The sequence below is a fragment of the Rana temporaria genome, chromosome 5 (genome assembly GCF_905171775.1).
Source record: "Rana temporaria chromosome 5, aRanTem1.1, whole genome shotgun sequence".
Classification (NCBI taxonomy): domain Eukaryota; kingdom Metazoa; phylum Chordata; class Amphibia; order Anura; family Ranidae; genus Rana; species Rana temporaria.
In genome coordinates this window covers 106,135,221-106,151,253 of record NC_053493.1, presented here as the reverse complement: position 1 = coordinate 106,151,253, position 16,033 = coordinate 106,135,221, and the positions used below count along the sequence as shown (strand labels likewise).

The 16,033-nt window shown below is 45.6% G+C and overlaps 1 protein-coding gene across 1 annotated transcript in view; it reads left to right on the top strand.

Moving 5' to 3' along the window:
- PP2D1 (protein phosphatase 2C like domain containing 1) overlaps positions 1-16,033 on the top strand; it is a 30,149-nt gene that overhangs the window by 878 nt on the left and 13,238 nt on the right. The window contains exon 2 of the mRNA XM_040352978.1: positions 12,418-13,385. Coding sequence (XP_040208912.1) covers positions 12,418-13,385 — 968 coding nt within the window. The remainder of the gene's footprint in view (positions 1-12,417; positions 13,386-16,033) is intronic.

The window sequence follows — 16,033 nt, the reverse complement described above, 5'->3', positions numbered from 1 at the left end:
GTCAGGACCTGGGCTTGAACCTGGGACCTCTTCTGTGTTTGGCCTTGACTCTTCCTATTGAGCTATCTGGGGTGCTGGACAGCTCCCTGTCTGATCTGCTGAATAAACCTATCTGATCCATTAGACTACTCTGCTTGGTGTCTTGATTGCCTTGAACCCCTTGCTCCTCCCATGAACTTCCTATAAAAGTCTTGTCTCAGCACTTCCTCTTTGCCAGGTTATTGTGGCTTCCCTGCCAGTGCCTTGCTGTTGTCTTTCCTGCTGCCATTTGTACCTGCAGCCACCTGTGTTTGACCCTCGGCCTGTTCCTGGACTACTCTACTGCCTGATCCCAATCTACAACCACCTGTGTTTGATCTTCGGCCTGTTCTTTGACTTCTCTACTGCTTGATCCCAACCTGCAGCCGTGATTGATCCCTTGGCTTGTTTACTGCTGCTGTTTCATCCTTGTCTGTTTATCCGCTATTAGACCCCGGCTTGCTCACACCCTGGTGGGGAAAACATGAGGACCGCGACCTGGTACTAGCTTTCAGCTAAATCCATCTCCACCATCAGGAGCTCTGGGGAAAACCAGCTAGTACTTAGACTCCGCACCTCAGGGGAGCCTGTGTCATCTGCCAGAAGTGACTGCCTGTATGCCTGTCCTGCCACTGCTATTGCAATTGGCCTTCAAGCCCGTAGCCTTATCGTGACAGAAAGATGGACAACTTTGTGTCAAGGACAAGGGATCCACTCGCATACGGGACAGATGTGTTAGTGACCCATGGGATCAGTTTTCACAGATTTATGTGTTCCCCCCCCCCCCCCCCACTTCAGCTGCTACGGCGGCTCCTTCGCAGAATCAAAGAGGAATGGAGGCCGGTAATTTTAGTAGCCCCGGCATGGGCCAGAAGATCCTGGTATGCAGAGATCGTAAGGGTGATAGTAGAGAGTTCATTCATATTGTCCTGACCTTCTATTTCAAGGGCCGGTGTTCCATCATGCCTTACAATTGCTAAATTTATCGGTTTGGCTATTGAAGCCCACGTTCTAAATAATTGGGGGCTTTCAGGTTCCGTGGTAACTACCCTGATTAATGCAAGGAAGCTGTCTTCAAGGACCATTTGTTATAGGGTCTGGAAGGCCTATATTTCTTGGTGCCAAACCAAAAGATAGCATCCTCTGCAGTAGTGATGGACGAACATCTGACGGGACGGTTCGTGAACACGAACCGCGAACTTTCGCAAATGTTCGCGAACCGCAAGTTCGAGGCGGGCTCCATTGACTTTAATGGCAGGCGAACATTAAAAACCTGCAGGTCATATTTGCAGCCACAAAATACTTACTAGCTGTGCACAAATAGTCCCACAACATGGACACTGATCTACCAGAAGTATTAAGCGAAGAACAGGCGTTCACCTGACAGCAAACAACTTTGTGATCTGTGGCTGGAGGTACATTAAGCTATTTACAGGATACAGAAGTACGTGTCGGCCATTACAGGCCCCAAAAAATAGCCCACATGCGTTCACCTGACAGCAAACAACTTTGTATTACATGGCTGGTGGTACAATAGGCATTCACCGGATACAGAAGTAAGTGTCGGCCATTACAGGCCCCAAAAATTTGCCATGATTCAAACATGGTCTACTGGTCACATGTGTTGAATTCCTCCGAGATCCATGCCTCATTCATTTTTAGAAATGTGAGGTAGTCAACACTGTCGTGAGCTAGGCACCAGCGCCTTTGGTGCTGGCGCTGGTGCCACAACTCTGTAAGCCCTCACAGTTACTCTTGGTGGGCGCAGGAATCGGCCCTGCTGTGAAATATTGGATCAAGAATTGTAATTACATGCTCCTGTTGAACAGGGGCAGAAAAATTGGGCCTTAGGCACTGGTGTTGGTGCCACAACACTGCAACCCCTCACAGATACTCTAGTTGGAGTGCAGGAATAAGCCCTGCTGCAAAGTATTGCATCAAAAATTGTAATTACCCGCCCCTGTTAAACAGGGGCTGAAAAATTGGGCCTTAGCCACTGGTGGCAGTGCCCAGAACCAAAAATGTTCTTACAAGCTATCAGCATGATCATTGAGGAGGAAAAGGATAGTCACTCAGCATAACAGGATAGTCACTCAGCATCAGCATAGGCAGTCTTGAAGGGATCTGACATTTCCAAAAAAATTATTCAGTTGCATCAGGTGTTTGGTAGCTGGTGGTGATCCAAACCTGATTCATTTTTATGAAGGTCAGTCGATCGACCGAGTCAGTGGAGAGGCGCGCCCTGTGATCGGTTACAAATCCTCCAGCAGCACTGAATGTGCTTTCCAAAAGAACGCTGGATGCAGGACAAGCCAGTAGCTCAATTGCATACTGTGCAAGCTCTGGCCAGTGATCCATCCTGGAGACCCAGTAAGCCAGAGGATTTTCGATGGGAAAGGTGTCCAGGTCTGATCTTGCCCCTAGGTATTCCTGCACCATGTAAAACAGACACTGGCGATGGTTGCTGGAACCGGTCATACCTTGGGGCTGCGGACTAAAAAATTATCTGAACGCATCGGTCAGACGGCCACCTTCTCCACCGCTCCTTCTTTGACTGACCGAAGCCTCAGCAACACGTTTTCCAGGACCAGGATTTTGTAACCTCCCAGTCTCTGGGAATGCGTTGCACAGACCTTTCTGCAAGGCCTCCCGAAGATGTTTCATCTTCTGCTCCCTCTGCCCCAGCAAGATAAGGTCCGTAACCTTACCCTTGTAACGTGGATCAAAGAGGGTTGCCAGCCAGTAATGATCCTTCTCCTTGATACCACGAATACGAGGATCCTTCCGCAGGCTTTGCAGGATCAGGGAGGCCATACAACGTAGGTTTGCTGAGGCATTCGGTGCAGAGTCCTCTGGGTCACTGAGGACGACATGATCCTCAGCCACCTCGTCCCAGCCACGTCCATGGGTTTCTTGGGACTGTAATTTACCCCTTAAAGACTGCTGCTGATGCTGAGTGCTAGGCTCCACCTCCATGCTGACACAATCCTCCTCGTCCTCTTCCTGTGTGATAGGCGGGCAAGCAGGAACACTGTCTGGATAAAGGGGACCTTGAGAGGTAAGGAAGTCCTCCTCCTCCTCCTCCTACCTCTGTTCTGCCTCAAGGGCCCTGTCCATTATTACATGCAGCGTGTGCTCCAACAAGTGGATAGGAGGGACAGTGTCACTGATGCATGCACTATCACTGCTCACCATCCCCGTGGCCTCCTCAAATGGTGACAAGACAGTGCATGCATCCCTGATCATGGCCCACTGGCGTGGGGAAAAAAAAGCAAGCTCCCCTGACCCTGTCCTGGTACCATATTGGCACAGATACTCATTGATGGCCCTCTGCTGTGTGTGCAGCTGCTGCAGCATGGCCAACGTAGAGTTCCACCTGGTGGGCATGTCACAGATTAGGCGGTTCTTGGGCAAGTTGTATTAATTTTGGAGGTCTGCCAGCCGAACACTGGCATTATATGACCATTGGAAATGCACACAGAGGTTCCTGGCCTGCTTCAGGACATCCTGTAAGCCCGGGTACCTGCCCAAGAACCGCTGCACCAATAAGTTAAGGACATGATCAAAACAGGGCACATGGGTCAGTTTTCCCTGTCGGAGGGTGGAGAGGAGGTTGGCGTCATTGTCGCAAACCACCATTCCTGGCTTAGGCTGGCATGGCGTCAACCACCTCTGAGCCTGCCCCTGCAGAGCTGACAGAACCTCTGCCCCAGTGTGGCTCCTGTCCCCCAAGCACACCAGCTCAACCGCATGGCATCTCTTTGCCTGCGTACCTGCATAGCCCCTTGAACGCCTACGGAGCACCGCTGGTTCAGAGGACAAATCAGCACAGGAAGAGGTCACAGAGGAAGAAGAGGAGGGGGTGGAGGAGAGAGGTGTGTCACAACCAGTAGTAGCATTTTGGAGGCGTGGTGGCGGAACAACCTCCAACACTACTGTACCTTGTCCTGCATCCTTCCCAGCTGCCAGCAGAGTCACCCAATGTGCCGTGAAAGATAGGTAATATCCTTATCTATGCCTGCTGGACCATGAGTCAGCAGTAATATGCACCTTACCACTTCCACATGCCGGTAGAGAGCCGGAATCGCCTTCCGTGAGAAAAAGTGGCGTTTAGGAACTTGCCACTGAGGTACCGCACATTCCACAAACTCACGGAAGGGGGCAGAATCTACCAACTGGAAAGGCAGCAGTTGAAGTGCTAGCAATTTAGCTAAGCTAGCATTCAACCGCTGGGCATGTGGATGGCTGGGAGAGAACTTCTTTTGGCGCTGCAGCAGCTGGGGCAGGGAAATTTGCCTGGTACAATCTGACGTTGGTGTACCGATAGTAGACTGCCCGCAAGTACTTGGCTGTGGCACACCTAATTCTACACATTCAGACCTATCAGTGCAGGCTTCAGAGAGGACTGAGGGTATAGTGGGGTTGGAGATCCCAGCTGATGAGGAGCAAGGAGTGGTCCTCTTTGTTCTTTGTGGGTCTTTGAGGTACGCTTGCCAACGAACTGCATGGCAGGTCGACATATGTCTGGTCAAGCATGTGGTGCCCAAGCGGGTGATGTTTTGGCCACGCGAGATACGCTTGAGACATATGTTGCAAATAGCAGCAGTGCGATCTCATGCACTCGTCTCAAAAAAGGCCCACACCAAAGAACTTTTGGAATAATGCTGAGAGACAGCAGCGCCATGCACATGCATAGCTCTGCGTTGTGATGCAGTCGGTGTGCTGCCCTTAAGCTGGCCCCTGGAGGGCATCCTGCCTCATTGGAGATGTGCCTCCTCCTCCTTCTCTCTCCTATCAGGCACCCACGTGGAGTCAGTGATCTCATCATCCCCTCCCTCCTCATCACTGGAGAAAACCTGGCAGTATGCTGCAGCTGGGGGAACATGACACCCCCGCACTGAGGGAGCTCCTCTTCAGGATTCTCCGTCCTCCCCTCCTCTCCCCTCACACACACACCAGCCCGGACTTCTCCGCCACCGCACACTGCAGAGCTCCGGGGGGGCCCCGGCCCTGAGAGATCCTACAGCCTGGCCGCACTGCATGCCGGAATTCGTAGTCCCCCCCCCACGCCTCCGACCAGCCGCCTCCACAGGAGAGAACTACAATCCCAGCGGGCTGTACGGGGCCGGGGCTCAAGGGAAATGCGGCTGTGAGGAGGATACGTACCGGGAATACACGGCTCCCCTCCCCCCACCGAGCCAGGTCATGAATCCATTTCCACTGAGTGCTTATTTAAGGATTGTTTGAGCTGTCCGTGCTACAGCTGTGAGGTGAGCTGCTAGGAAGCACAAGAGGTGTTTGCACTGAAGATTTTCTTTCCTTCCAACACTTGTACTTGGCTTTGGGACCACCACACATAGACTTTCTGTATAATTCTGCCACAGTTTTTTGGCTCCTTTACTTTATCACATCTGTTATTTTTATGAGTCACGTTTTGATTTACATTATTTTTTCACGCACGTTCGTTATTCGACGAACGGCCAAACATACGATGTTTGACTCGAACACGAAGCTCATCCCTAGTGCCCAGCAGTATATAAGGACTTTGTAAATGGGCTCTCCTTGCAGTTGACCAGGATCAGCTCGGCAAGCTACCCTCCCGCCCTTGTCGCTGGCACTTTATGTGGTTTTGTCACCCTTGTATCAACATGGTACGTTGTTGAATAAATCATTTATTTTATCTTGCTCGAGTTCGATGACTGAGCGATATGTGTTGAAGTTTCAATTAATCCAATAAAGTTATTTGTTTTTCAATTTTATTAAACCAATAAAGGTGCCTACGACCGCTTAGTACCATATATTTTGTATATCTGTTTTTTTTTTTTTAACAATGATTAGAGCTTTATTGTTTTAGGGAGGAGAAGTGCAGCCTACAGTCCCATGACCTTGGACTTCATTTATTCTGGATGACTGAAGGCCAAGGTCATTCTGCACATGTGCCTTAAACACTACCTACACGTTGTTGATGCTTTATCTTAGCATATTGGCCCTGAATTCACTAGGTAGCAGCGACAGTGCATACAGTCCACTTATACATATGCATTTAAACATTTGTGCGCTTATATTGCTTTTGCCGTCGCTCAAAGTAGAAGTGAAAGCATATCCCTGTGTCCCAGAACATGATCCCTGTGTCCTTATGACTAAGCCCAGGTGGATGGGTTAAATGCATCAGGGTGTGTAGTTTGGTGGAGACATGTATGCTGAGGCCGCTCCTTATCGTTTATTCAACTGGGCTGGTGGGGAGTACCGGCAATCCTTTCCTCTTCAAACATTGAATGCAGAGATTTCTTGTTTTAGTTCAGGCAGCTAAGCACTATAGACTAAACTGGAGCTTTGTCCATGCTGTGTGAATGGGCCTACAACGCTGCTACGTTCAGATCATTATATATTTTGGATATGAATGCAGCATGCTGTACGGAGTGTACGCCTGTATACATTAGCCCTTAGGCAAAAAATGCTTGTTCCTATAGGTGACAGAGGCAATGCTTTATTGTATAGTCATCTGATATAACCCCTTCCCGCCGAGCATACGCATATATGCGGCCTCGGCTTTAGGGGGTTATACCACAGCTGCAGGCATCATCCCAGTATAATTTTTTACAGCGGGCAGTTGGCTTTTTAGGGATAACAACCGATGCGGCTAAAAGCTGCTCAGTTGTTATCCTGGAGGAGCGGGAGGGGACATCCCCCTCCAGCCGCCTTCCACCGCTCTTACAGGGCCTCCTGTCCCATCAGGACACAATGTACATTTTTTAAAATAAAATAAATAAATAAGAAAAACATTTTTTTTTAAACCCACCCCCCGCCCATCCCCGCGAGCTCGCACAGCAAAGAAAACGCATACGGAAGTCAGGCCCGCATACTGTATGTAAACAGTGTTCAAATCACACATGTGAGGGATCGCCGTGATCGTCAGAGCGAGAGCAATAATTCTAGCACCAGACTTCTTCTGTAACTCTAACCTGTAACCTATGGAGATTTTTAGGTACCGTAGTTTGTCACCATTCCACGAGTGTGCGCAATTTTAAAGCATGGCATGTTTGGTATCTATTTACTCGTAACATCATCTTTCACATTATACAAAAAAAATTAGGCTAACTTTACTGTTTTGTTTTTTTTTAATTCAGGAAAGTGTCTTTTTCCCCAAAAAGTTGCGTTTAAAAGACCACTGCACAAATAGGGGCAGATCCACAGAGAGAGTACTTTCAAATTTCCTGCGTCGTATCTTTGTTTTGAATCCTCAAAACAAGATACGACGGCATCTGGGTTAGATCCGACAGGCGTATGTCTTCGTATCTAAGATGCAATTCTTCGGCGTCCGCTGGGTGGCGTTCCTGTCGTTTTCCGCGTCGAGTATGCAAATTAGCTATTTCCGACGATCCACGAACGTACGAGCGGCCGTCGCATTCTTTTACGTCGTCTCTAGTCCGCTTTTTCCAGCGTATAGTTAAAGCTGCTGTTTCGTGGCGTATAGTTAGATCTGCTATGTTAAGTATGGCCGTCGTTCCCGCGTTTAATTTGAATTTTTTTTTTCGTTTGCGTAAGTCGTCTGTGAATCACAGGATGGACGTAAGTTACGTCCAAGTCAAAACAATGACGTCCTAGCGACGTCATTTCGCGCAATGCACGGCGGGAAATTTAGGGACGGCGCATGCGCAGTTCGTTTGGCGCGAGGACGCGCTTCATTTAAATGAAACACCCCCCCTACTCGCCGATTTGAATTAGGCGCCGTTACGCCGCGAGCGATACACTACACCGCCGTAACTTACGGCGCAAATTCTTTGTGGATTCAAAGCTGCCAAAAGTAAGTTACAGCGGCGTAGCGTATCTCACATACGCTGCGCCCATATAATTGTTTGTGGATCTGCCCCATACTGTGTAACATAAAATATTGCAACAATCGCCATTTTATTTTCTAGATTCTCTGCTAAAAAAATATACATAATGTTTGGGGGTTCTAAGTAATTTTCTAGCAAAAAATACGGATTTTAACTTGTAAACACCAAATGCCAGAAATAGGCTTAGTCATGAAATGGATAAGCTTATTTACTCCTTATCACAATGTCCACTCAAAAATTGAGAGTTGTGAAATAGGGAAATGTTCTGTGTAAAACTTGGTGGTGCTGTTTGGGTACCAAACATTGTGGCCCAGATTCACATAGAACTGCGGCGGCGTAACGTATCGTAGATACGTTACACCGCCGCAAGTTTTCATCGCAAGTGCCTGATTCACCAAGCACTTGCATGAAAACTTACGCCGGCGGCCTCGGCGTAAGCCCACGTAATTCAAAGGGGCGTGTGTCATTTAAATTAGGCGCGCTCCTGCGCCGGACCTACTGCGCATGCTCCGTTTTGAAATTCCCGCCGTGCTTTGCACGAAGTGACGTCATTTTTTTAAACGGCGACGTGCGTAGCGTATTGTCGTATTCCCGGACGTCTTACGCAAGAACAAAAAAATTTTAAATTTCGACGCGGGAACGACGGCCATACTTTATACAGCACATACGTGGGCTGTGTAAAGTTAGGGCAGCTAAAACGACGATTAACTTTGCGACGGGAAACTAGACTAGCAGCGACGTAGCGAACGCGAAAAACCGTTGTGGATCGCCGTAACTACTAATTTGCATACCCGACAATGGTTTACGATGCGAACTCCCCCCAGCGGCGGCCGAGGTATTGCATCCTAAGATCCGACAGTGTAATTCAATTACACCTGTCGGATCTAAGGGCTATCTATGCGTAACTGATTCTATGAATCAGTCGCATAGTTAGGAAGACCCTAAAACAGAGATACGACGGCGTATCAGGAGATACGCCGTTGTATCTCTTTTGTGAATCTGGGCCTAAGTGCCTACGGGCTCTAGTGATGGAAATATGTATTTAAAGTGGAAATTAAAAGCAGCAATATATATAAGTGCAGCGCAATAAAAGTCCATGTATAAGTGACTGAAGATAACACCCAGTGATACAGCAAAACTCTTCAATTGAAAGTGATGTTTTCTCCACCAACAAGAGAAATGATTCTTATTAATTAAGTAATTAAGCAGTGTACAATTCAGTGTGTATATATAAGGTGATAACCAGGCTTGTCTGTGACTAAGGTGATGGTAACTATAGCAGCAGGTAAACACCCAGGTACATAGACAAAGATAAAGACATAACCTGTGCTGCACCTACACACTGTATTGGTAATGATCAGAAGCCATTAACTTAGCAGGTGAGTTTACCTTGTTAATACGTAATCCTAGAGAATATATTTACTTCATCTATCACTAGTACCCATGTGTGTTACAATGTAATATGTACAGTATGCATTGCAATGTCCATATTTACTATACTTCATTCTTTACTGCAGTGTCTCCCAACCTTATTATTGTATGTACCCACAAATTATATAACATATTTACATGGTGGCTCTGATGCATTTGTTTACCTAAAATGCCTCCAAACATTGGCACATTTATTGGCAATACCTTCTTATAAGATATACCAATCTAAAACATATTAAATAAAACAATGGGAAGAGCATCCATACCAACCACTCTGAATCTATCTTTTTTTCATTGCTATTATTAACGAGAATTATGATTTATTATTATCATTTTATTTTAGAATTGTATATGAGCTTATCCTCAGATTATAAGTGCCAACTGCAGCATGTTTAACCACTTGCTTACTGGGCACATAAACCCCCTTTGTGCCCAGGCGAAATTTCAGCTTCCGGCACTGCGTCGCTTTAACTGACATTTGCGCGGTCGTGCGACGTGGCTCCCAAACAAAAATTGAAGTCCTTTTTTCCCCACAAATAGAGCTTTATTTTGGTGGTATTTGATCACCTCTGCAGTTTTAATTTTTTGCGCTATAAACAAAAAAAGAGCGTCAATTTAAAAAATATATATATATTTTTTACTTGTTGCTATAATAAATATCCCAATTTTTTTAAAAAAATAACTATTTTTTTTCTCAATTAAGGCCGATACGTATATTTTCGATGTATTTTTGTAAAAAAAAAAATCGCAATAAGCGACTGGTTTGCGCAAAAGTTATAGCGCCTACAAAATGGGGAACAGAATTATGATTTTTTTTTATTATTTTTTTTTTTACTAGTAATGGCGGCGATCTGCGATTTTTATTGGGACTGCGATATTGCGGCGGCCGTATCGGACACTTTTGACACAAATTTGGGACCATTCACATTTATACAGCGATCAGTGCTATAAAAATGCACTAATTACTGTATAAATATGACTGGCAGGGAAGGGGTTAACACTAGGGGTGAGGAAGGGGTAAATGTGTATCCTAGGTGTGTTCTAACTGTGGGGGAAGGGGGGTGACTGGGGGAGGTGACCGATGCTGTGTCCCTATGTACAAGGGTCACAGATCGGTCTCCTCTCCTCTGACAGCACGTGGAGCTCCTGCTGTCTTACCGACGATCGCGTGTACCCGGTGGACATTGTGGCGGCCAGGTACACGCATCGGCTCTTCAGCGATGTGCCAAGACAGTGTTTACCCGCTGCGCGCCCCCCAGTTGCGCACGCGGGTAATGCACTTTAAATGACGTCCAAAGACGTCCACTTGGCACTTGGAATTATTTTTGCTTGAATTTTTTTTTTTACTTTGTTTAACATCCACCCTTAAACCTACCATATACACCTTTAGAACACACATCATCACGAGGAATGGTACAGTATAAATGACTTTATATTTACAACGTTAATCATATTAAAGCCTATCTAAACCAATTTCAAATCTTTAGATGTTGTGGCTGCATTGATTTCCTGTTTTAACTGTTTTTTTTTCTTTATATTTATCAATTGATCCGGACAGTAACACTCAACCTGTCTTAGGGTGGCTACACTCACTCACTCCTGTGCATCAATGGAGGACCAACATAGCCACCCATGGACAGCAGCCTATGGATAGGGTAGGGTTAGATGGACTAGTAGATTGCAGTCTAAGTGACTAACAAATTAAAGTTTAAACTATTTAAAGTGGTTGTAAATCCTTACAGTCCACATTTTGCTACAGGTAAGCCTATAATAAGGCCTACCTGTAGCTACCCTGGATATCTCCTAAATCTGCACGGTTTAGGAGATATCCTGCTGTATTATGCCGTTGTTACAGTTAGTGTGCCGTTACCAGTAACTCCGGGAGCGATGTCACCCGTCAGAGCCGTGTACGGGGACGCTACAGGGGCTTTGATTTAAGGTGAGTATTCCATAATGAGCTAGTATGCTATGCATACTAGCTCATTATGCCTTTGTCTTGCAGTTTTTTTTTAGGGCTGCTACTGATTAAAATTTTCGTGTTCGACTAATAATTATAATGCACATACAGATTCAACTACTTTTAGCTGATCTCCTTGCATTGCAACTCTGCATTAGTCAGTGGTAAATATGGTATACACTATTTACAATCACCCGACACTAGTTAGTTTCCACAATCCATGACTTCACAGTTCACACAAATACGTTTTAAATTTAAACTGTAGCACTGACGTAAGTAATTTTTTCTTATTAAACTTTAAGAAAAACGTAGAAAGTTAGTTTAACTTTAATTATAAAACGTATCCAGTATATTCACTGTCAGTCACTTTATAGTAGTCAAGTAGGCATCACTTTAGCCAGTCACGCAGACATACCAGAGTGTTTACATTTTCTGGAAGCAGACATGATCGCATTTTATTGACAATATACCGTGAAGAACTGAACAGTCTTTTGCACGGAACCTATTAGTGCCATCTATTAGTGCCCGTCAGTGCCATCTATTAGTGCCCATCAGTGTCGCCTATCAGTGCTGCCTATCAGTACCCATCAGTGCCACCTATAAGTGTCCATTGGTGCCATCTATCAATGTCCATGAGAGCCACCTATCAGTGCCAATCAGTGCCACCTATCAGTGCCTCATCAGCACCGCCTATCAGTGCTGCATATCAGTGTAGCCTATCGGTGCCCATCAGTGCTGCATATCAGTGCCAATCAATTCTACATATTAGTGTCACCTTATGAGTGCCACCTCATCAATGCCTATTCATGCAGCCTCATCAGTGCCCGTCAGTACCCATCAGTGAAAGTTTAGCAAAAAATAAAAAACCCCAGCGGTGATCAAATACCACCAAAAGAAAGTTCTATTTGTGGGAAGAAAATGATACAAATTTCGTTTGGGTACAGTGTTGTATAACTGCACAATTGTCATTCAAATTGTGACAGCGCTGAAAGTTGAAAATTGTCCTGGGCAGGAAGGGGGGACGTGCCCTGTATTGAAGTGGTTAAGGTGAAAAACCTTATGGCTTTAGAACCACTTTAAACAAATCATTTATTTGTGGTGCGCAAAAAAGAATGTTTCATTGTTTTGTATCAATCAGAATTGCGAAAATTGATTGTATCTATTCCGCTTTAGAATGAAGAACTCACGCTTGCCAACTATTGTAGAAACATTAAACACTGAAGTACAGAATGTAGACGATAAAGAAGAGCAAAGGTCTCATATTAACGATTTATGGTTCACTTGCTGTATATGCCAAGAACACATCAATCCGTGTAACGTTTTACGCCACAAACAACACCACAAAGCTTGTTCTTTACTGGGCTATAAAACAGGCGACAATCCATCAGTTCTTCCCAGCCTCGTCGTTCAAAAAGAACAAAAAATATCTTGTATAAAAGCATCTTCGGAATACAGACGGAGAGAATGCCAGAAGATCAATCACTCTTATGAAATTTTAAAAGAAAAATTGCTTTTCTTAACCCCCAATATTAATAAAATGAACACGCCTACTGAAGCCATTGATCAAGTTAATAATTTGGATATAAAAAATGATATAGTAAGATCTATTGCCGTTTGCTCTGAGAGAAATGCATCTTGGCAAAGTGACATGGAAGACTCATTTGCCATTCTTAATAACTATGGGCAAAGACAAAATACCTGTTTTGTTGGCATTTTTGATGGATATCATGGAAAATCATCAGCATGTGCTGCAGCATCGGAGCTTCCTATTTTATTATTAGATCATATGTCACGGGTAGACGCATCATATAAACTGACTGGAGAAGAAAAGGTCTTTGTTAGTTCTTTTGATACAGTCTTTAAGGAGGACTACAAGGAAACAGAGGACAGTTTCACAATAGGCAATAGAAGAGACGCAAAGGACGTTAATATTGAAGGCATACATATAGCACATGCTAAAGCTTTCTGGCGCATGGATAGAATGTTGCAGTTAGGAAGAGGAGAGAATTCAAAGTCACGGTGGAGTGGGTGCGCTGTCGTGACCTGTCTACTGGATGGATTTACCAATGACAATACAGAAGCCATGCATATGCCCACAGAACACAAAAGAAGGCTTGGTGTGATTCATATAGCTAATGTTGGTAAGTATAACCTTTCCATAATATGTTTTCTGTCTTGCATACAGTGAGGAAGATAGGCATTCTGTAAACTTTTCATTGCTGTTGGTGCTCCCATTATGCCGCATACACACGACCGTTTTTAATGTCATAGAAAAAACAACGGGCCAGATTCTCGTAGAATGGCGTATCTATGCGGCGGCGTAACGTATCCGATTTACGTTACGCCGCCGCAAGTTTTTCAGTCAAGTGCTTTATTCTCAAAGCACTTGCCTGTAAAGTTGCGGCGGCGTAGCGTAAATCACGCGGCGGAATTCAAATTCGGCGGGTAGGGGGCGTGTATCATTTAAATGAAGCGCGTCCCCGCGCCGAACGAACTGCGCATGCGCCGTCCCTAAAATATCCCAGTGTGCATTGCTCCAAATGACGTCGCAAGGACGTCATTGGTTTAGACGTGAACGTAAATGACGTCCAGCCCCATTCACGGACGACTTACGCAAACGAAGTAACTTTAAAAAAATTTGACGCGGGAATGACGGCCATACTTAACATTGTTGCGCCGCACTTAGGCCACCATATAGCAGGGGCAACATTACACCGGGAAAAGCCTAACGTAAACGTCGTAACTTTACTGCGTCGGCCACGCGTACGTTCGGGAATTTGCGTATCTAGCTAATTTGCATACTTGACGCGGAAATCGACAGAAGCGCCACCTAGCGGGCAAAAAAAATTGCAGTTACGATCCGACGGCGTAAGAGACTTACGCCTGTCGGATCTAATGGATATCTATGCGTAACTGATTAGAAGAATCAGTCGCATAGATACGACGGGCCAGATTAGGATTTACGATGACGTACATGGCGCTGCGCCGTCGTAAGTCCTTTAAGAATCTGGGCCAATGTTTTTCTCGACGTGATTCTTGTCAAGCCGGCCTTGCCTACACACGATCGTGAAAAAAAAAATGCTCAAGTGACATACAACACGTACGACGGCACTATAAAGGGGAAGTTCTATTCGAATGACGCCTTTGGGCTTGATTATGCAAATTTCCCTTCTCATAACTTGCTTTTGAGCATTAACGTTATTTTCCACGTCGTTAAAGCCTACACACGACCTTCTTTCACGACGTGAAAAACAGCGAGAAAAAATAGAGCATGTTCTAAATTTTTAATGGCCATTTTTCACGTCGCGAAAAATGCTCTGGAGCCTACACATCGTTTTTAATGACCAATTTAAAAAATTTCATTTTTCTTGTCATGAAAAACGGTCGTGTGTACGCGGCATTAGTGTCTCCTTGTTTCCTATGTGGAAGTCAAAAGAATCTCTCCAATGGAGAACAGAAAAAGATAAAAAAACCTTTTTGGCTGAGTGGGGAAGACTAATGCCCCGTACACACGACCGGATTTCCTGTCGGAAAAAAGTTGGATGGTTTTTCCAACGGAATTCCGCTCAAGCTTGGCTTGCATACACACGGTCACACAAAAGTTCTCTGAACTTTCTAGTGTTAAGAACGCGGTGACGTACAACACTACGATGAGACGAGAAAAAGAAGTTTAATGCTTCCGAGCATGTGTCAAATTGTTTCCGAGCATGCATGTTTTTTTCCCCGTTGAAATTCCATACAGACGAACGTTTTTTTTTGCTATGAATTTATTCCGTCGGGAACATAGAGAACCAGCTTTTCCCGCAGTTTTCCCGGAAAAAAGTCCAATGGAGCATACACACGGTCGGGATTCCTGACCAAAAGCTCTCATCTGACTTTTTTCGACAGGAAAACTGATCGTGTGTATGGAGCATTTTTGTAACCCCTAAAAAACAAACAAGCATGCTCCTGTCCCTTTAAGGCACGAGATATAGCATAGTGCTTTTACCATGCCAATTGTCCCTTTCTATGTTGTACAATATCTGGCTCATCCTGCCTGTTCCTGTATTCCCCTCTGTAAAATGACCACGTTTATCATGGTTGCTGATCACTGATAGCGTGGTCAGTTTACGTGCCTCCGTCATCCAGCTATCTCTGGAGCATCTCTGCATCTTCCCCACCCCTCCTTGTCAGTTCGATAGTCTGTGTGAGAGCCGATCTTCTCCCCACCCCTTCCCTCCCCTCTCCTCTCCTTCTCTCCCCTCTCCTCTCCTTCCCTCCCTCCCCCTCCCCTCCTCTGCTGCTTGTGTAATTATATTCCCTGTAGCTGCTCCAGTGCTTGTAAAGTAAAAAAATATAATGCTAAATACCTTCTTTGCACAGCCCTGCTGTGCAGACACGTGTCCCCCCTATGCTAGCTTGCATTCATCAGAGGGGAATCTCAGCCCCTCCCATTGTGCTCTCAGGAAGGAAAGCAGAGGAAGGTCACATGATAGCACAGCACAGCTCTGCATCAAAGGTATTTAACATGATAATTTTAGGAAAACACACACACTGTACTGATCAGTGACCTAAAACCGAGACAATCAAAGTAATTAACTACTTGGTAACCGCCCTATAGCCGAAATACGGCTACAAGGCGGTTACCTAACTCTAGGAGGGCGTCAATATACGTCCTCCCAGAGAGTCACAATTGCGCGCCCGAGCGGGCGCGCACACGCGATCACCGGCGCTCGGCGGGTCCACGGGACCCGCAGCAACACGGATCGCGGTAAGGAGCCAATGGAAGCGGCTCCTTACCACGTGATCG